This window comes from Tamandua tetradactyla, chromosome X (assembly GCF_023851605.1).
Source record: "Tamandua tetradactyla isolate mTamTet1 chromosome X, mTamTet1.pri, whole genome shotgun sequence".
In the NCBI taxonomy this organism is placed as follows: Eukaryota; Metazoa; Chordata; class Mammalia; order Pilosa; family Myrmecophagidae; genus Tamandua; species Tamandua tetradactyla.
In genome coordinates, this window is record NC_135353.1 from 158,341,571 (window position 1) to 158,364,577 (window position 23,007).

Sequence of the window (23,007 nt, forward strand, 5' to 3'; positions counted from 1 at the left end):
AGCCGCCATCTTCTCCGGAAGTCCCTTTTAATTATTATAGTGTTATTGTAAATCAAACCCTTAGCTACCCCACACACCTGTTACTAATTAAAACATTTTTAAGAAACGTATTTCACTATTCTTCCTGATGAACAGTACGATGAATTTAAAAATCAGATCCAAATAAAAGTCACTTTGAAATGTTCTTTGGCATTTTGTTAAAGTTAAATATTTGTTTGGAGAAAAGTAAAGACTTCTTCCTGTCCAATGATATTATAATTGATATTATAAATAATAGCTTTAAAAGTGGAAGGAACAGGCCCAAATGCCATAAATTTAGGAATTATTACAATAACTGGATATGTGTCATCTGGAAGATTTTCATTGCTGACCCTCATCCCAGCAAACAACCCTTGCGATAGTGCAAAGACGGGTGGCTAGGGCCTATGTGCTTATGTGTGTGTGTGTTTGTGTTACACAGAACTGCTTATTTGAGGCATCACCTGCTAGGAGAGGCTCACAGCTCTCCAGCATTTCCTTGAGCAAGGGAAGGCATCACATATCTTGCATGTTGGACATTTAACTGAATTCATGATCAAGCCTTGCACTCTGGGACCCACGCACTGGTATCCACACCATGCCCCGGAGAGCTTGGGTCTGGGCTGCAGGGAGGCATGGGCTCGGGGGCTCTGTGCTCTGCCTGGGCTGCAGCTACAGCTGAGCAGTTTCTCTCAATCTGCCTGGCTTGCAGTGGTTCTACAGAAGAGATTCCATGTGAAAAAGAGGTGCCTGTGGATGCACAGCTTAAGCAGCAAGAGTGGAAATTCAAATGTATCCCAGGTTGGATGCGTGCAGTAACCCTTCCCAGCCATTTTATTGCCCCCCGTTATTTCAGGCTGTCACATGTGAAAGGAGGGTGACAGTGAAGCAAGTGGATGGCTGAGAGAAATAATTCAAGCCTAACTCTTTGCCAGCATCAGTTAATAGGCAGTGCTGTCTGGTTTGTGCAGCACCATCTGTATGCTGTTTGGCCTGCTGATTCCCACACGGGGGCTGGTGGTCTCTGGGCAAAGCTTGCTGGCAGGTTCTAAGAAAATTGGCTGCTTGCTGGTGACTCCTGAGCATGATACAGTATGTCTCGGAGAGAATGGAAGCCTTTATGAGAAAACTTTGGTGCCGGTATTGGAATTGCAGCTGACTAGTAGGTCTTCCGTGGTAGGGATGGAATTTCTGTGTATCAGCCACAAATTGGAACATTCTTTAAGGGCAGACACCATCTTATCCACCTTTGGCTCCCTGGCTTCCTGGCACACAGGGGTTGTTTATCACCCATTAAAGTAACGAATGTAGGTGGCACAGGGGATGGATATAGTGTAGTCTAATTGTGACACGTAGTGGGATGTTCTGACTACTTCCTGTTCACCCCATTGGTGAAGGAGGGTCCCCCACCCTAAGTAGCATGAGATGGGCAGATAGATGACCCCTGACACTGGACATATGAGATCAACAGCAGCTTATTAGTCACACAGACTTGCAGGCCAGGGGAGGAGGACATCGCACTCGGGAATAGAGAGATCCAGCAGGTGCCGCAGGAGGTGGGCTCTGTTGTAACCAGAGAAGGATGTGATTGGTTGTTTGTACAAATCCTTCGGGCTGCCAGGAAACTGAAGTCTTTCAGGTTGAGTGTCAGATGGGTGCAACTGGTCCAGCTGATAGGGAAACTAGCCAGGTGGGGAGCCTTTCCTGCTGGGTGGGTGGGTGGGTGGGGGCATAGCTGGTCAGAGCAGGGGAACTCACTGTTAAGCTTTTGGGACCCCAGAAGGCTCAAAGATGTCAAGGTAGCATTTGAATATTGCATCTTAATTCCGGGCCTTACAATACACAGGGGGTTTTCCAGCTAAAATTGGTGACTGTGAATTAATCCAGGAACAGACCCCAGGATTCCAGGGGAATCTTGCACCACACCTCCTCTCTGCCCAGCTCCACGGGGTTCATCAGCATCGAAAAACAATTGACAGCTGTGACAGCCAGGCTCTAATGTGAGCTGAGTTGGGGCTGTATTTCTATCCAAAAAGATTACTGCCTGTAATCAACCCTAAGCAAATGTGACAAGGAATATGAACGCTGGAATCATGACTTCCTTTCCCAGAAATTGGCTCTGATGATATTTAACTGTACGGCACACGTACAGCTGACATCTTTAAAGCAGGGACTATAAAAATCCTTGGCATTGAATAAATACACCTGAGTGATAACCTCTGAATGCTGCCTAGTGATGAACATTTATCTTTTAGTGTCTGGGAAGTTGTAGTAAGAATATTGTTTTGGGATCTATTGCTGGTGAGCTAAATTCCCAGCAACTCCGTTATCTGCAGCATGGCGGTACTTAGGTAGACCAATTCCACTGGGTTTTTTGATTTGTGGCAGTCTATTCAAGAGGCATCATCATGTTAGGGTAATATTTTTTTAGGTCTTTATAAGCTATTCAAAAGTATGTGCAAAAATAAAATTAAAGGTCTTGTTCCAGAGTTTTCTTATACTACCCACACATTTGGTGGTTTGCTAGAAGTGCTCAGAATATAGTTGTGCTCATAGCTGAGATTTATTGTGGTGACATAGGAAGAAGACATAGCTGGTCAGTAACAGGAAAAAGACACAGTTGGAGTGGAGAAATTCATTTGCAGGTTGGCTAGGTTTCCTCCCTCCTTTGAGAGGTCACATGGACCTCACCTCCCCCACCAGCAGTGAAAATGCAGCAACCCGTGTGCAATGTTTTTGCCCAGGGAAGCCCATTTGAGACCCAGGGTTTAGAGCTTTTGTTGTGCAAGTCTAACAGGCCATTTTTAGAGTAAATAAACCCAATGGTTTAAATAAGTCACCTTAACTCTTTTATCTCCCCTGTTGCCTAAATAGAATTTGTCCCTGTTATGAAAGGGAAACACAAGTTTGCATTGCCTTTCTGGCATGTAGTGTCACAGAGTGAAACTTCTTTAAGTACTTGCAAAAAAAAAGTTGAGGGTCTTTGTGCTAAATGAAATATACAGAGGTGCTTATAATTGTGAGTTCTTTAAACTCTAGAAACAAAGTATATATATAATCTCTGTCCAGAATTCCACTTTTAAGCAACTGAAAATAAAAGAGAGATTGCAGTTCTAAAGTTGCAGCTGTTAGGGGAAACGTGTTTTTAAGATATAAAACCAGAATCTTAATGACATTTGCAGAACATTTTATATAATGACATTGCAGAACTTTAGGATCTTGGATTATCGTGTCTCTGTTTAACATATTTACTCTCTTTTGTTCAGAGAAATAGTCCTTCCGTGGCAAAACAGGAAACCAACTGGTGCAGGAAAAACAGGAGGAAAGCTACTTGGTGATTCACTATCATTGCTTGACTGTTTCAGACCAAACCTGAAAAGGTTCAACCTACTTTATAATCAAAGGGTCTATATCTGAAGCCAGTTCTTTCTATTTCCTGATTTCTTCCTGTGCTCCTAGGCTCTACGTTCATTCTGTTCCTCTCTCTTCCCTCCCCTGTACACTCTGTGTTACCTTTGAGTCTTGGTGGCAGTGAGAGAGAGAAGGAACCTATTTCAATCACCATTCTCTGGTCTCTTCTCCAGTGACTATTGGGGTTTTCTTTTTCAGACACCTGCTGGCTTCCAGCCTGGGGAAATTTAGTTTTTTTGTTGACTTATAGATGTAGCATTACAGAAAATTTGGAAAATTGGAAAAAAAGCACCCATAAACTCATCAGCCTAACATAGTCGCTGTGCTCATTTTTAAATATTTCCTTCCAGTCTTTCTTCTTTATCCATACATTACTCTTTTCATGGTTGTAATCACAATAGCAACTGTGTGTATACATACATACATATATGTATATGTATATGTTTTTTGCCAACTCTTTTTTTCTGTTAAACTGACAGAAAACATGAAAGAATACTGTAGTGAACATCCATATACCCTTCATCTAGATTCATCAGTTGTTACTATTTTACCACATTTGCTTCTGTGTATAAATTTATTTCTGAACCACGGATAAGTTACACACATAATGCTTCATTCCAAATAGTTTATCTTGCATTTTCTAAAATTAAGAGCATTTTCTCACATAACTGTGATATAATTATTTTAACTTTAAATGTTTTATTTTGAAATACTTTCAAACTTACAGGTCAGGTAGATCCTTAATACAAGCTCTACAGAGAACTCCAGCATACCCCATCCCCCTAGATACCCAGACCACCAGTTTTAACATTTCGCCACATTTCCCATATCATTCTATCTAATCAACCTCTCACTCCATCTTTCTATCTTACGATATAATTAGTGTATCTAAGAAAGTTAGTTTCAATTCAGTGACATCATTAATACCCAACCCATATTTAAATTTCTCCATTTATCCCCAAATATCATTTTAGCTTTCTCAAAATAATTGTTTTCGATCAATGATCCATTCAAGGTTCATTTGGTTATAGTTCCTTAGTTTCTTTTAATCTGAATAAATCCCCCCTTATTCAGTTTTTATAGCATTAACTTTTTTATTAATTTTTAAATTTTTAAAAAATATAACAAACACAAGCATTCTTAACATATCATTCCGTTCTACATGTATAATCAGTAATTCACAATATCATCACATAGTTGCATATTCATCATCATGATCATTTCTTAGAATATTTGCATCAATTCGGAAAAAGAAATAAAAAGACAACAGAAAAAAATTTGTACATACCATACCCCTTACCCCTCCCTTTCATTGATCACTAGTATTTCAATCTAAATTTATTTTAATATTTGTTCCCCCATTCTTTATTTTTATTCTGTATGTTTTACTCATCTGTTGGTAAGGTAGATAAAAGGAGCATCAGACACAAGGCTTTCATAATCACACAATCACATTGTGAAAGCTATATCATTATACAATCATCTTCAAGAAAGATGGTTATTGGAACACAGCTCTACATTTTCAGGCAGTTCCCTCCAGCCTCTCCACTACATCTTGAACAACAAGGTGATATCTACTTAATGCATAAGAATAACCTCCAGGATAACCTCTTGACTCTGGAATCTCTCAGCCATTGACACTATTTTGTTTCATTTCACTCTTCCCCCTTTTGGTTGAGAAGGTTTTCTCAATCCCTTGATGCTGAGTCTCAGCTCATTCCAGTATTTCTGTCCCATGTTGCCAGGAAGGTCCACACCCCTGGTAGTCATGTTCCACAAGACAAGAGGAGGGTGGTGAGTTTGCTTGTTGTGTTGGCTGGAGAGAGAGGCCACATCTGAGCAACAAAAGAGGTTCCCTTGGGGATGACTTTTAGGCCTAATTTTAAGTAGGTTTGATCTATCCTTTGTGGGGTTAAGTTTCATATGAACAAACCCCAAGACTGGGGACTCAGCCTATTGCTTTGGTTGTCCACACTGCTTGTGAGAATATCATGAATTCTCCACTTGGGGAAGTTGAATTTTCCCCCTTTCTCACCGTTCCCCGAAGGGGACTTTGCAAATACTTTTTTACTCACTGTTCAGATCACTCTGGGATTTGTCATCACTCTTAACAAACCAACAAAATCTCATGCCTGACTCAAGGTTCTATGTACTTATGGTGTTCAATTAAGCTGTCCACATAAGTTATATTAGGAAATGCACTAGTCAAAATATCAATTTTGTACCAAATATTTTTTGCTTTAGTCTCACATATAAGGTAAAATTTTAAAATATTAATTACCATCTATTTTCAGCACCCTGCAGTAATGACATTCCTTTGTTCTTCCTCATGCAAAAACATTTTTTAAATTTGTACATTTAGTCACTGTCATTATACACTCTAGGCAATCCTAGATTATACCATCTCAATCTTTATCATCTATCTTTCTTTCTGATTACATCTGTGCCCCCAGCCTCCTCCCTCTATCATTCTCATATTCAGCTTCATTCAGTGTTCTAACATAATTGCATTATAGTTAGGTAGTATTGTGCTTTCCATTTCTGAGTTTTTACAATCAGTCCTGTTGCACAATCTGTATCCATTCAGCTCCAATTACCCAATATCTTACCCTATTTCTACCTCCTGATGGTCTCAGTTTTTTATAACATTAACTTTTATGAAGAGTCTGGGCCTTGTAGAAGTGACCAGAATCTGGATTCATCTGATTGTGTTCTCATGATTAGAATCAGGCTAAACAGTTTGGAGGAATAGTTGACTGGGACTGTGGTAGGTAAAGCTCAATTGTCCCACTGGGGGTGATGCTAAGCTTATCACTTGGTTAAGGCAGTGAGTGTCTGGATATCTCCACTCTAAAGGTACATTTTTCTCCATAGTGGTTTCTAAATTACCATCCCCCACTAAAATGAACTAGCACTTCTGGGAGAAATGGTTGAGTCCAGGTTTTGGGCAGAGAAAGTACAAGATGAGCCTGGGACATATTACTGTACTTCAAGCAAGGAAGGGCTAAAAAAGTAAAGGGGGGAACTTCCGGGGAAGGTAATAGAGCAAGGAGGTCCAGGCCTCAGCCATTCCACCAAAATAACTATTAAATATGTAGGAATGGTATGAAACAACTATTTTGAAACTCTGGAAGCCAGATAAACACTGAATAGCATCCAGGAAATAGTGGAAGGAAGAGGTTGATAAATTACAGTAAAGAAGAGTCAATTGTTCTCACCACATGGCAGCTACTGGTGTCCATCACCCATTCTCACCGCACACTGCTATGGGGTCCAGTCCCTGGCTACCTGCTGTGACAGAAAGAAATGTAAAAATCCTCTTCCCCAAGAACAAGGATGAGCAAGCTGATCACTGACCAACGCTTTGGATTAGAGAATTCGGATCACTGGGGCCCTGGCTCTGAGGGCACCTATTGTTCCAACCCACCCCAGACAGCAGCAGAAGCAGCAGGAATTTAAAGTTACAGGGCTTCCTCAGGGCTGCCATGGAAAATTAGCTGAAGGGTTGCATTTGCTGGGCAGGTCAGGAAAGCTCAGCTTTAGGGAGCCAAAAGAGATTTTGGTGCCCTTCCAGACGTCCTCCACAGGGCACTTTGGAACTGGTTTGTGTCTGCTTTATGAGTCCCTGGCCCTGTTTTGGCCGAGAAAAACAGAATTGGGAAAGTCATCTCTGGGGTGACCCTCCTCCCAGAACTTGCCCTTCAGGCAAAAACAGCATGAGACAAAGGAAGGGACTATTTAAAAAACTAGAGAGGTGGACAGTCTGGGGCAAAGGCCTACTGGCTTCAGATACCTAGGAGAGGGAGTTTTGTCCTCTGGGAAACAGAGGAGACAACCAAACTCCTGTAAACAGTGGAGCTCCAAAACAACTTACAGGCAAAAGCTTAGGACAAGACAGAGGCCCAGTAAGACAGGGAAGTCCCTGCATAATGCATTCACCTTGGGCAGACCTTCCTGTTAGGAGGGCTGAAGCTCAAGAAAATCTCTATCCTATCATCAGCTGGTTACAATACCAGGAAATAGACATACCAGAGAGTAAATCCCAGAGTTAATATTTTAAAATATTAAAACGTACAGTGTACAACAAAGGAGTACAAGACAAACAAAGAAATAGGAAATGATGGCTCATCCAAAGAGGATAAAAATACAGAAAACACCAATGAAGAAGATGAAAATGTATCTATACTGAACAAAGCCTTTGAAAAGATGATCCTAAAAATGCTTACGGAGATGAAGGAAAGTACAGAGAAAGAACCACAGGATATCAGGAAAACAATGAATGAACAATATGGAAGTCTAAGAAAAGAGATAGAAATTTTAAAAAGGAACCAAACAGAATTATTGGAGTTGAAGACCACAATAACTGAAATGAAAAATGCCCAGGAGGATGATGGAAATGTTCTAAATTAGATAGTGGTTATAGTTGCACAACTCTGTGAAGATACTAAAAACCACTGTATTATACAGGTTAAATGGGTAAATTTTATGGCATGCGAATTATACCTTTAAAAAGCTTGTTATTTAAAAAAAACCCAATCTGCAATAAAAAAAGAGGAAAAAGTAAGAAAAAAAATGCTCAGGAGATTTTCAAGAGCAGGATGGACATGGCAGAAGAAAGAATCAGTGAACTTGAAAACAAGACCCTTGAAATGAATCAGGCTGAGGAGCAGAAAGGAAAAAGAAATTTTAAAGGAAAAAAGCCCAAGACAGCTACGGGATGCCCTCAAGCACACCAATATGTATGTTATGAGAGACCCAGAAGGAGAAGAAAGAAAGGGGCAGAAGGAATAGCCAAAGAAATAATGACCAAGAACTTCCTAAACTTAGCACAACACAAGAAAGCAAATAAATATAAAAATAGTCTTTAATAGAAGTGAGGGACAAAAAAGGTATATGACTTAGAAAGGCTAAATAACAAAATGGCAAAAGAAAGTCCTGTATTGTCAGTGGTGACTTTAAATGTAAATGGATTAAACTCTCCAGTAGAAAAGTAGAGACTGGCAGAAGGATAAAAAAGCATGATCCTATTTTATGTTGACTGTGAGAGACTCACATTAAAGTTGAAGACACAAGTAGGTTGATGGTAAAAGGATGGAAAACTATATACCATACAAGTAGTAACCAAAAGAGAGCTGGGGTAGCTATACTGATATTGGATATAATAGACTTTAAGTCAAAAACAGTTCTGAGGGTCAAAGATGGTCATCATATACTAATAAAGAGGATAATTCAACAGGAAGAAATAACAAAGCTACAAAACTATATACATAACAGTAGAGCCCCAAAATATATGAAGTAAATACTTACAGATTTGGAGAGAGAAATGGACAGTTCTACATTAATAGTAAGAGACTTTACATGTTGGATAGATTGAATGGTGTGTGAATAAAATTGCTTTAAAAAAAGAAAGAAAAAAATAGTAGGAGACTTTAACACACTACTCTCAGTAAGATATAAAACATCTAGTCAGAAGATCAGTGAGGAAATACAGGATTTGAATGATACACTAAACCAACTAGACCTAACAAACATATATAGAACACCTCACCAAATGAAAACAGGATGTATATTCTTCTCGACTGCACATGGATCATTCTCCAGGATAGACCTTAGGTTGGGTCACAAAACAGATCTCAATAAATTAAAAAATATTGAAGCCATACAATATATAGTCTCTGACCACAACAGAATGAAGCTAGAAATCATTAACATGGAGAGAGGGAAAATTCACAACTATGTGGAAATTAAACAGCATACTCTTAAACAACCAATAGATTAAAGAGGAAATTAGAAGTGAAATTAAGCAATATCTTGAGGTGAATGAAAATGAAAATGCAACAAACCAAAACTTACGGGATGTAGCAAAGGGGAATTTATAGCTCTGAATACTTACATTTAAAAAGAAGAAAATCTTCAGATCAGAAACCTTGCCTCAAAACTGGAAGAACTAGAAAAAGAAGAGCAAAGTAAACCCAAAGGAAGCAGAAGGAAGGAAATAACAAAGATTAGTGGAGATCAATGAACTAGAAAACTAAAAAACAATAGAATCAACATAATCCAAAGTTGATTCTTTGAAAAGATCAACAATATTGATGCAACTTTAGATAAACTGACAAAGAAAAAAGAGAGAGGCCACAAATAACAAAAATCAGAAATGAAAAGGGGAACATTACTACTGACCCTGCTGAAATAAAAAGGAGTATAAGTGGATACTGTGAACAACTGTATGCCAATAAATTGTTTAACCTAGATGAAATGGACACATTCTTAGAAACACACAAACTGTTGTCATTGACTCAAGAAGAAATAGATGATCTCAGCAAGCCAATTACTAGTAAAGAGACCGAATCAGTAATCAAAAACTTTCCAACAGAGAAAAACCCAGGACCAGATGGTTTCACACGGGAATTCTACTAAACATTCCAAGAAGACTTAACTCCAATTCTGCTCAAACTCTTTGAAAGGGAGGAAACAGTCCCTAACTCATTTTATGAGGCCAACGTCATCCTCATACCAAAGTCGGATAAAGATACAACAGAAAAAGAAAACTACACACTAATATCTCTTATGAATATAGATGCAAAAATCCTCAATGAAATACTAGCAAACTGGATCCAACAGCATAGTAAAAGAATTAATACACCACGATCAAGTGGGGTTTATTCCTGGTATGCAAGGGTGGTTCAAACATAAGAAAATCAAGTAATGTAATACACCACGTTAACAGAATGAAGAGAAAAAAAACCCACACGATCATCTCAATCAATGCAGAAAAGGCATTTGGCAAAATACAGTACCCTTACTTGATAAAAACATTTAGAACACTAAGAATAGAAGGAAATTTCCTCAATATGATAAAGGGTATGTATGCACAGCCCACAGCTAACATCCTCCTTCGTGGTGAAAGACTGAAAGCTTTCCATCTATGATCAAGAACAAGACGTGCCCACTGTCACCACTCTTATTCCACACTGTATTGGAAGTTTTTGCCAGAACAATTAATCAAGAAAAAGAAATTAAAAGTATCCAAATTTGAAAGGAAGAAGTAAAACTTTCCCTATTTGCAGATGATATGATCCTATATACCGAAAACTGAAAAATCCATAACAAAGCTCCTAGAGCTGATAAGTGAATTCAGCAAAGTGCAGGATACCAGATCAACACCCTCAAATCAGTAGTGTTTCAATAACAAGCAATGAACAATCAAAAGAAGAAATCAAGAAAAACGTTCCATTCGTAACAGCAACTAAAAGAATCAGATATCTAGGAATGCATCTAACTGAGGCTATAAAGGACTTTTACACAGAAATCTAGGAAACATTCCTAAAATAAATTAAAGAAGACCCGAATAACTGAAAAGATATTCTGCATTCATGGATTGGAAGACTAAATATCATTAAGATGTGAATACTACCCAAAGTAATTTATACATTCAGTATAATCCCAATTCCAACAAACTTCTTTGGAAAAATGGTAAAGCCAATCGTGAAATTTATATGGAAGGGTAAGGGGCTCTGAATAGCTAAAGCCAACTTGCAAAAGATGAATGAAGTTGGAGGACTCACACTTCTCAATGTTAAAACTTATTGCAAAGCCACAGTAATAAAAAACAGCACGGTCCTGGTAACAAGGACAGTTATATAAACCAATGGAATAGAATTGAGAGCTCAGAAATCAACCCTCACATTTATGGCCAACTGATTTTTTAACAAGGTTGTAAAGAGTAGTCAATTGGGAAAGAATAGTCTCTTCAACAAATGGTGGTGGGAAAACTGGAAATCCATTTGCAAAAAAAAGAAGGACCCCTAACTCACACAATATACAAAAGTCAACTCAAAATGAATCAAAGATCAAAAAATAAAGAGCTAGAACTATTAAACTCCTAGAGGAAAATGTAGGGAAGCATCTTCAGGACCTTATATTAGGCCATGGTTTCTTAGACTTTATTCCCAAAGCACAAGCAGCAAAAGAGAAAACAAATAAATGGGACCATCAAAATAAAAACTTTTGTTCCTCGGAGGACTTTATCATTAAAGTAAAAAGACAGCCTACACAATGGGAGAAAATATTTTGAAGCCACATATCTGACAAAGGAGTAATATCCAGTATATGTATAAAGAAATCCTTCAACTTAACTCAGACCCAGCTCTTTTATTTCCCTAACTGGGTGTGACTTCACTCTTCTGTGTATCTGTTTCTTTATTTAAAAAAGGGGAAGGAGGATGGCAATAATATCTGCTTCACATGGTAGTAATGAGGACTAAGTTTCTCCTTAAATGTAAAGCACCTAGCAAAGTGCCTGGCCCATAGTAGGAATTTAAACAGGGATTATTATTACCATTAGCATCCTTAATTTTACCTTAGCTTAGTTCTCTTCCATCACTTGCCTACTGCATAACCTCCTGATTGGCCTCGATGCCTCCAGCTTTCCTTCTTCCAGCTGCCAATCCAGTGATCTTCCCATGTTATTTTGGAACTTCAAACCCTCAGTGGCTTCCCTTGGCTTACAGGATAAAATGTCCACAAAGCCACATGGAAGCTTATAGTCCCCTGAACTCCCTGGAGCTTCTGTGCCTTGTCTCTGCTCATGGGGCTCTCTCACCTTATCATAGACATTCCTGAACTGCTTAGCAAGAGGGGAATAGCAATCTTTCTATCTCAGGATGCCAGCTCACTGACCTGTTGGTGGGGAGTGGCCCCTCTTAGGTTTATAGTGTTTTCTTCTTCCTCTAGGGTGTACTTGCCCCAGGGTGGGCGGTTTTGCTCTCTCTCTGACCTGAAGAGTAAGAAGCTCACACCCCTCCTGCCCGAGTCTGATGTGCAGTTTCCAGCATGGTTTCAAACCTGGAATCATCTTGTTTCTTGACTTTTGGGACTGGAGGCTGATGCTGTTTGGGGCCGTTCTTGCAGTACATTGTGCAAATATTTCATTTCAGTGAGGACAGTGTGGACGTGTCCACTTTTGGGTCTGCCACTTAACTGGGTAGCTTTGGCCAAGTCACCACACTCCTAAATCTCATGCTTATCAGCCTGAGGATTGTGGAGGGGAGCAACTGACATGGTGCTTGGTGAACTTGCATCTGACATAAAAATGCTTTTCCCCTGGAATTACATTTCAAACAAAAAGTGAACTGGAGAAAACCCAGTGATTCTGTTTTTGGCTTTTTTTTTTTTAATGGAGGTAAAATTTGTGCAACATAAAATCCACCGTTTTAAAGTGTTCAATTCATTAGCTTCCCATATGTTCACAACATATGAGGTGCAGCCACCATCATGATCTAATTCCAGAAAATTTTCATCACCCCACAGGAAACCCTCTCCCCAGTAAGCTGTCACCCTCCACTCTCCTCTCCTCCCTGCCTTGGCAACCACTAATCTTTTTGTCTCTCTGGACCTGCCTATTCTGGGTAGTTTGTTAAGATGGGATCATGCAATATGTGCCTTTTTGTTTGGCTTCTTTCACTTATTTGCCCTTTTGAAAGAGTTCTTTTAAACATCTTTTAAAACAGCTCCCACTAGAATGGTTTGACTTAAAATCCATAGCTTGAGGCTTTTTCTGTGCAATGTTGTTAATAATCCCCACTTGACTACACCTTCTTTGGGGGGATTAAATGTCTCCTAGGCTAAAAGGTGCTAGTCACTGACCAGCCTTGGCTGCAGCCTCGCTGCCAGGGTGCCCCCAGGCACCCAGTGATTAGAAACAGAGACTGCTGGGCTCTCACTGATTGCATTATGCCTTGATCATGTTCTCCAGTTTACTATTAAAATGCAAAGTTCAACGCATGCTAAGTTTTTATTCAGTTGCTTTTATATTTTATGGCTTCCAGGGATCCTGTGAGAAGGGACTAAGTCTGGCAGTAATGGTGCTTTGGGGGAAACTGCGTGCATGGCAGCTTGTTTTAAAACCTGTGCGTTCACCTGGAATGGATTTTGATAAATAAACTGCGGGGCCTCATGCATACTAGGGATCCCAACTATGTCATTGAAAGAAAGTTTGATTTAGACGAACTCTCTCTGTTAATGGAGAAGAAATGGCTTAACGGCTGCCTCAGAATGGCGTGAAAGGTGGGATATATGAGGTTTTACTATATTCTTGCCTAGCGCCTTGGAATTTATGTTTTCTCATATTGGGAATTTATTAGAAACCATGAGTGCTTTGACAAACAAGCTTGACGACAACAAACCTTTTGTTCATCAAAGGCCCTGGCAGTCAGGGCTGGTAAGTAGAGCCAGGGTTGTAACGATGACAAGTCCCCTGTGTCACTACTGGTAATTTTGATTTTGTCTTGTATGAAACGGTATGGTAAAAAGATTTTTTTTTTTATTAAATAAAAAAAAAATTAACTAACTCAACATTTAGAAATCATTCCATTCTACACATGCAATCAGTAATTCTTAATATCATCACATAGATGTATGATCATCATTTCTTAGTACATTTGCATCGATTTAGAAAAAGAAATAGCAAGACAACAGAAATAGAAATAAAATGATAATATAGAGAAAAAAATAAAAATAAATACAAAAAATATATAAAAACAAAAACAAAAAAAACTATAGCTCAGATGCACCTTATTCAGTGTTTTAACATAATTACATTACAATTAGGTAGTATTGTGCTGTCCATTTCTGAGTTTTTGTATCCAGTCCTGTTGCACAGTCTGTATCCCTTCAGCTCCAGTTACCCATTATCTTACCCTATTTCTAACTCCCGATGGTCTCTGTTACCAATGACGTATTTCAAGTTTATTCTCTAATGTCGGTTCACATCCGTGGGACCATACAGTATTTGTCCTTTAGTTTTTGGCTAGTCTCACTCAGCATAATGTTCTCTAGGTCCATCCATGTTATTACATGCTTCATAAGTTTATCTTGTCTTAAAGCTGCATAATATTCCATCGTATGTATATACCACACTTTGTTTAGCCATTCTTCTGTTGATGGACATTTTGGCTGTTTCCATCTCTTTGCAATTGTAAATAACGCTGCTATAAACATTGGTGTGCAAATGTCCGTTTGTGTCTTTGCCCTTAAGTCCTTTGAGTAGATACCTAGCAATGGTATTGCTGGGTTGTATGGCAATTCTATATTCAGCTTTTTGAGGAAGCACCAAACTGCCTTCCAGAGTGGTTGCACCATTTGACATTCCCACCAACAGTGGATAAGTGTGCCTCTTTCTCCGCATCCTCTCCAGCACTTGTCATTTTCTGTTTTGTTGATAATGGCCATTCTGGTGGGTGTGAGATGATATCTCATTGTGGTTTTGATTTGCATTTCTCTAATGGCCGGGACATTGAGCATCTCTTCATGTGCCTTTTGGCCATTTGTATTTCCTCTTCTGAGAGGTGTCTGTTCAAGTCTTTTTCCCATTTTGTAATTGGGTTGGCTGTCTTTTTGTTGTTGAGTTGAACAATCTCTTTATAAATTCTGGATACTAGACCTTTATCTGATATGTCGTTTCCAAATATTGTCTCCCATTGTGTAGGCTGTCTTTCTACTTTCTTGATGAAGTTCTTTGATGCACAAAAGTGTTTAATTTTGAGGAGCTCCCATTTCTTTCTTTCTTTCTTCAGTGCTCTTGCTTTAGGTTTAAGGTCCATAAAACCGCCTCCAACTGTAAGCTTCATAAGATATCTCCCTACATTTTCTTCTAACTGTTTTATGGTCTTTGACCTAATGTTTAGATCTTTGATCCATTTTGAGTTAACTTTTGTATAGGGTGTGAGATACGGGTCCTCTTTCATTCTTTTGCATATGGATATCCAGTTCTCTAGGCACCATTTATTGAAGAGACTGTTCTGTCCCAGGTGAGTTGGCTTGACTGCCTTATCAAAGATCAAATGTCCATAGATGAGAGGGTCTATATCTGAGCACCTATTCGATTCCATTGGTCGATATATCTATCTTTATGCCAGTACCATGCTGTTTTGACCACTGTGGCTTCATAATATGCCTTAAAGTCCGGCAGCGTGAGACCTCCAGCTTCGTTTTTTTTCCTCAAGATACTTTTAGCAATTCGGGGCACCCTGCCCTTCCAGATAAATTTGCTTATTGGTTTTTCTATTTCTGAAAAATAAGTTGTTGGGATTTTGATTGGTATTGCATTGAATCTGTAAATCAATTTAGGTAGAATTGACATCTAACTATATTTAGTCTTCCGATCCATGAACACGGTATGCCCTTCCATCTATTTAGGTCTTCTGTGATTTCTTTTAACAGTTTTTTGTAGTTTTCTTTGTATAGGTCTTTTTCTCTTTAGTTAAATTTATTCCTAAGTGTTTTATTCTTTTAGTTGCAATTGTAAATGAAATTCGTTTCTTGATTTCCCCCTCAGCTTGTTCATTGCTAGTGTATAGAAACACTACAGATTTTTGAATGTTGGTCTTGTAACCTGCTATTTTGCTGTACTCATTTATTAGCTCTAGTAGTTTTGCTGTGGATTTTGCTGTGGATACGTATAGTATCATATCGTCTGCAAACAGTGATAGTTTTACTTCTTCCTTTCCAATTTTGATGCCTTGTATTTCTTTTTCTTGTCTAATTGCTCTGGCTAGAACCTCCAACACGATGTTGAATAATAGTGGTGATAATGGACATCCTTGTCTTGTTCCTGATCTTAGGGGGAGAGTTTTCAATTTTTCCCCATTGAGGATGATATTAGCTGTGGGTTTTTCATATATTCCCTCTATCATTTTAAGGAAGTTCCCTTGTGTTCCTATCCTTTGAAGTGTTTTCAACAGGAAAGGATGTTGAATCTTGTCAAATGCCTTCTCTGCATCAATTGAGATGATCATGTGATTTTTCTGCTTTGATGTGTTGATATGGTGTATTACATTAATTGATTTTCTTATGTTGAACCATCCTTGCATACCTGGGATGAATCCTACTTGGTCATGATGTATAATTCTTTTAATGTGTTGCTGGATTCGATTTGCTAGAATTTTGTTGAGGATTTTTGCATCTATATTCATTAGAGAGATTGGCCTGTAGTTTTCTTTTTTTGTAATATCTTTGCCTGGTTTTGTTATGAGGGTGATGTTGGCTTCATAGAATGAATTAGGTAGCTTTCCCTCCACTTCAATTGGTAAAAAGCTTTTCAATAGAGAACTTCTGTTATTTCTGGGACACATGCATGCGTGAAGGGTATTTTTAAGCCAGGCCTTAAAAATAAGAAATAAACTTTTCCAGGAAGTGGCAAGGAAGACCATTGTGTGGTGATTGTGTGTGTGCTTTTAAAAAATCCGTATTCAGTTCTTTTCCAATCAGTCCTGTTCAATAGCAGTTTCTGCAGTGATGGAAATGTTCTGTAGGTTGCACTGTCCAAGATGGCAGCCCACAGACACATGTGGCTGCTGTGCACTTGAAGTGGGGGCTAGAGTGAGTCAGGGACTGAACTTTAAATTGCATTGCATTTTAATTGCTTTTGCCGCATTAGAGGGAGAGACACCTATTCCCAGCTCCAGGGATGGACCACGTGGAGGGTGGCAAGAGCGTGACAATGCCTGTCCGGAGGACCTCAGTCCTGGGCACCTGCCCCATTTCATGGTTGGCAGGTGTCAGGGTCACCGACAGAAGCGCGACCCCCGCAGCACTGGAAGGAAGCACGTTGGACTCACATAGAGAAGAGACAGAGCCAGGTCGGCTTCCCTCGCGGGCGTTGGTTCCCCAGAGCCAGTGGGTCCCTCTGCAGGGCTCATGCTGGGACGTGTTCTCTGTGCAGCCCCTTCTCTGTCTCTCTCTCCCTGTGTCGTCATTGGGGGAACCCACTTCCTCCCCTCCAGGGACAGATATGCCACTGGGCTGTGAGCTGGATGCCAGGACACATGGCCCCAGAGCCAGACCACCTCTAGGGAAAGTTTCCCTGTGCTCAGGACAACAGGAAAGGCATGTCCCGGCAGGTCTGGGGTCCCCTAGGGAGTGAGTTTTCTCCCATGAAGCTGACACGTCTGGCCCTGAGCAGAGGCTGTGTGGGTGGGTCCCAGGGAAAGGGGGCAGGCCTCACGAGGACTCCCCCCTACTCCCCCCCACCATTATCACAGATTTAAATTTAGAGACCCACTCTGGCTTGTGGTTGCTGTATTGGACAGTGCAGTTTTAAATCTTTCCCCTCCCCAAATGTAACAAGACACATATGAAAGGGTCTATGTTCTGCCACTTAAATTGGCATTTCATAAAGTTTAACCTGCACGACCCTAATATGTGATAACTCTCCCCATTGAAGAAACTCATATGTGTGTATGAGTGTGTGTGTGTGACTTGGAGACACACACACATGGAGATTATTTAAAAAGGGTAGTATTTAAGTAGAATTAAGTTGTTTCGATTTAGATGAAAATAGACCTCGATAAGTCCAGCTTATGAATTATTTAATTCTGTTCTGTGCAAAACAAAAACAAGCCCCTAAGTCAAGCACAGTCCAGAGTAGCCACTTGCAGTTTCCGGAATGTGCTGGGCCACGGCAGTTTGGTGTATGGCTAATGAGCCATACTTTATTTCTAGCGGTTATTTTTCTGCTGGCAGATGAATGCCCCGAATTCAGCAAGGTTAGCTGCAATGGCTGTTTTGACAATTCGTTCTTGAGTGTCTTGGTTTATTTTCTTGTCCCACCTCTTTGAACACATCTGAAAGGAAATTAGTGAGCCCAGTAATTAACCTTGGAGAGGAATAATCTCCAGCTGAGCCTCGCTTTGTCAGATTGAACATGTACCATTTTGATGTGCTGGCAGAATTTGGGCCAGACAGGAAATGAAAACCACTGGGTTAGAAGCAGATGCATCCGGGTCCACTAGCTAATGCCGACAGTTGGCCAGGAAAACAGTTCTGAAAATTATACGCTTACAGTTTTCACTGGTTCTTTTTTATTGGCATGATGTTTTAGGGATAGACCATGTTGTCAATATGGAATCCTATAAATAGCAACACTTTATATTTTTGTAAACATTTCAGAGCACTTATAACCTTCCCTTTTGGGGAAGGAGGCGAATGGGAGGGAATGGGGCTCCCCTCGCCCTTCAGCACTTCCCACTTGTAGTGTTATCACTTGTGCCTCGGTGGGCCCAGCTGCCCCACTCCAACGCAGCTTAGATGTGAGCTTCCTGGCTGGCTTAATGTGGGGGGGATTCTGGCCCCACCTCTGCCGAGCCACGTGCCAGGTTGGATGCAGCCTCCAAATTCCTTTTCTTTGCTAATTCTGTGACATGGAATGGTGCATAGAACCAGGAGGGAATTTACAGTTGAGTAGCAGGAGTTCATGGATAAGGATATATCAACTCTTATGGCCAGTTTTTCTTTCTTTCTGTTTTTAAATGTCCTTCAGTTATTCCTATGTTTTCTTTATCAGAGACTCTTTTGTAACAGTAGAAGTGATTTCCCTGAACTAAACTCTAGCCTACCTTCTACTTGGTCAATTTTAAGGGTAGGCTGTCTTAGATGTTTACCTAACATACCCTGTCCTTGCTGCTGGTACCTAATCTTCTCCCTTTTCCCCATATGCTAACCCTCCTCTCCTTTCTGGTATTTTCTCTAGAAGCCAAGGAGGAAAGTGAGGACGAGAATAAGAGTACAAACCAGAAAACAGATTGTCTTTTCTGATTTTATCTCTTTATTGATATGTTTAGAGTAAATCTTTGTTTTCTAACCTGTCGTATAGCGTTTCTCCAGCTGTTTCCTCTCCCCCACCCCCCTAAAAGTAGAATTTCTCTTGTTGTGGAATTCGGACATTTATTACTACAAATCAGCAAGGCTCGGCTGAGGTTAGGGATGGGTAAGGCATAAAGAACTTCCTGATGGCACCGTCTCCTTAGGTCAGGGGATCTCTGGCTGCTCTGGCGGAGTTGACCAACCTGCTGACTTATTTGGAACCAAGTGAGAGAAACTCCATGCTGAGCCATGGCTCAGAGCAGCAACACATATACCAATAATCGGCTTATTTTGAATGCCGCATGTGACTCGGAAGGAAGTCAGAGCATACCATATATTTATAACTTGAAAATAGCTTGGTGCAAATTAGTTTTCAAACCCTTAGACCTGCAAGAATGTTTGCGAGGATGGAAATATTCCATGCTGCCAACCTACAATTCATAGTGAAAATGTGATCTGAAGCAGATAGGATTTCAAGGCAAGTTTAGAGAGGGCATGACTCCTGCATGAAAGGCGAGCATTCTACCACTGACCTCGGGCACCCATGATTTTTTTTTTTTTTGAGCATGCACTGCTGGGTGTTGTCTTGGATCATGAACCAACCTGCAGGTTGTTAGTCCTGATATCCACCAAGTTCAAGCTCCCTGTGGAGTTTGCTGACCATGAGATGCCAGCACCCCCAAAAATAGTGTTATTTAGGGAACTTCTGTGGTCCTCAAACACAGAGGCAAAACATAACCTGCAGCTGAAAGCAAGGAGAGCCTTTAATGTCATTAGGGATGCACAGCTACATTCACTCTTCTCTAGTCCTTTCATTTTGCCAAAGGAAACAGTTGTTAGGAGAGTAAAAAATAAAAAAAATTTAAAAAACCTCTCTGAGTTTCTAGGTACTATTTTATGCTACATTATTGCACTTGAGAACAAATTGAGATCAGTAGAAATAGGACTTAAGTGATACTCAACTCCAAATGGATGGAGATTTAGGGCCTAGTATTGACAAGAGTAGATTCACAGAAAATGCATGGGTCCATCAACTCAGGCTTTCATTCTATCAATCTGTTAATGTTATACCTCTAGTAGAAAGCAAACAACAGGGAAGGGGGTCAGGAGAGCAAACTGCTTTCAAGGCTTTTATTGAAGTTTAGAAATGATCAGTAGCCTTCAGAAGAGTATAAATTTTAATCGACATTGAAATGCTTTTTTAAATTATCAGAATAGTATCTTCCAGTTTAAGATGAAAGCAAGCAATCAGTTGCTCTGGCAAAAGAAAGAGGCTTTTGTGAGTGATTGGGCTAACCTCTTCCCTAAGTGATTAGAAAGTGATAACAGAAGATTCCTTAGTGTTTTGTCTGAGTGGGTGTGGTTAAAAGTTTTTCATGCAATTTAGGATTTCACAGCATCCCATTCAGAAAGTGGAGGGGGAGGAAAGGGGAAGCTTAAATTGGATGAATAGGGAAGCAAGGAAATGTTCTGATTGGCTGATGTCAAGTTTCCATTTTACATGGGGGCAGCAATGTCTTAAAAATTGGGGAGCAGATAGGCATTGTTTAGCATGGTATGCTTGTCCAATCTGACAACCTGTCCCTCCTAGAGTGAAACTGGTGTATTAGCAGGTGGTGTTTCTCTGCAGTTCTGTAGGGTGTTTCTCAGAAAGCCCCCTCAGGTCAGTTGTTTTTGCCTTCTGGAAAAGCCCTTCTTTGAAAGGGCCCTTCCTGGCCACACCCAATGCCAGCAGCCATTTTATTTTACTTAACAGGGTTGACTATGGAAAGTGTTTGGAATGGTAAAAAGAATAACTACTCAGGGTTTTAAACATTTTAAAAAATTTTTTACAGCTTGCTAAATTAGCTCCTCTTTTTGATCTAGCGATCGATACAGTGATGCCAGTGACGACAGCTTTTCAGAACCAAAGGTGTCTGAGTTGGAAATACACTGAAACTGATACGTTACTAGGAACAATGGGGATTGCCTGGGGAGGTAAGATGGAAGCATCACGTTCTCGTTTGCTTGCTTTACAGACAAGCTGTCCTCTCTGTGTAGAGGGAGACATTACAGGATCTGTTTCATGGGACCCGGTCTCTCCATGCTCCTCTTCCACGGGCAGAGTTAGCAGGACAGACTTGAAAGCCTATGGCACTCAGCATTGGATGCAGAATTAGCATTTGGGGAAAATAGAAAACACTTCTAAGGCCAGACATAAGCCTATAAGGAAATCTATAAATGTATCCTTAGCAGCAAGAGTGGTTAGAGTTGGAATAGTCCAGGTCAGGGATTGGCAACCTTCTGTCGAGGACCAGATAGTAAATATTTTTGCCTTCGTGGGTCAGATAGTCACTTTTGCAACTGTTCAGCTCTGCTATTGGACAGTACCTAAGTGAAAGCATGGCTGTGTTCCAATACAACTTTATTTACAAAAAACCCAATTTGCTGACTCCCTGGTCTAGGGCTCTCATGGAAAAGATTTCCTCAGATTTGTCTGAGATAAAGCAATCAAGAGTGTTTTATTTATTTCTAGGGAGATTTGAGAGACTGATTGATTTTCAAGGGCAGCTTATTGAACTTAATTTTTTTCCAGGTCTCTAATTTACTTGATTAGAGAGCATAGCAGCCTGGTAGCATTATTAAATGTATGCCCAGAGGCAGATATTGCCTGGGGTAATCTTGCAAGTATGGCAGGCCTTGAATTGGATGAGCTGCTCCTTGGCAGGGATGCAGTTTTTCGAAATTAAGAGTTCATTGTTCTAGTGTGAATTTTAAAATTTTAACTTATGTGTGAGAGTAAAGCAAAGAATGTTTATTTGGTGCAAAATTTATATTTTGACTAGTGCATTTCCTAATATAACTTATGCAGACAGCTTAACTGAACACTATAAGTACATGGAACCTTGAGTAGGACATGAGATTTTATTGGTTTGTCCAGAGTGATGCCCCGATAAATCCCAGAGTGATTTGAACAGTGAATAAAAAAGTATTTGCAAAGTCCCGTTCAGGGAATGGTGAGAAAGGAGGAAAATTCAACTTCCCCAAGTTGAATTCTTGATATTCTCACAAGCAGTGCAGACAACCAAAGCTATAGGCTGAGCCCCCAATCTTGGGGTTTGTTCATATGAAACTTAACCCCACAAAGGATAGGTCAAACCTACTTAAAATTAGGCCTAAGAGTCAACCCCAAGGGAACCTCTTTCGTTGCTCAGATGTGGCCTCTCTCTCCAGCCAACATAACAAGCAAACTCACCACCCTCTACGTGGGACATGACTCCCGGGGTGTGGACCTTCCTGGCAACGTGGGACAGAAATCCTAGAATGAGCTGGGACTCAGCATCAAGGGATTGAGAAAACCTTCCCGACTAAAAGGGGGAAGAGTGAAATGAGACAAAATAAAGTGTCAATGGCTGAGAGATTCCAAACAGTCGAGAGGTTATCCTGGAGGTTATTCTTACGCATTAAATAGATATCACCTTGCTAGTCAAGATGTGGTGGAGAGGCTGGAGGGAACTGCCTGAAAATGTAGAGCTGTGTCCCAGTAGCCATGTTTCTTGAAGATGATTGTATAATGATATAGCTTTCACAGTGTGACTGTGTGATTGTGAAAACCTTGTATCTGATGCTCCTTTCATCTACCTTATCAACAGACAAATAAAACATAAGGAATATAAGTAATAGGGAGAACAAATGTTAAAATAAATTTGGTAGATTGAAATGCTAGTGATCAGTGACAGGGAGGGGTAAGGGGTAGAGTATGTATGAATATTTTTCTGCTGTCTTTTTATTTCTTTTTCTGAATTGATGCAAATGTTCCAAGAAATGATCATGATGATGAATATGCAACTATGTGATGATATTGTGAATTATTGATTATATGTGTAGAACGGAATGATCAAAAGTTAAGAATGTTTGCATTTGCTTGGTGTTTTTTGGTATTTTTTAAAAAATAAAATA

At 40.0% G+C, this 23,007-nt stretch overlaps 1 protein-coding gene across 4 annotated transcripts in view; it reads left to right on the forward strand.

Annotated features, from left to right (window-relative positions):
* The window catches only part of CTPS2 (CTP synthase 2), a 120,647-nt gene that overhangs the window by 87,521 nt on the left and 10,119 nt on the right, over nucleotides 1-23,007 (forward strand). For 3 of the 4 annotated variants that reach the window (XM_077144881.1, XM_077144882.1, XM_077144880.1), the window contains exon 18: nucleotides 20,935-21,045. The exons of the other annotated variant lie outside the window; for it this stretch is intronic. In XM_077144881.1, the coding sequence (XP_077000996.1) occupies nucleotides 20,935-21,004 (70 nt within the window). In that variant the 3' untranslated portion in view covers nucleotides 21,005-21,045. The remainder of the gene's footprint in view (nucleotides 1-20,934; nucleotides 21,046-23,007) is intronic. 4 annotated transcript variants of the gene reach the window in all.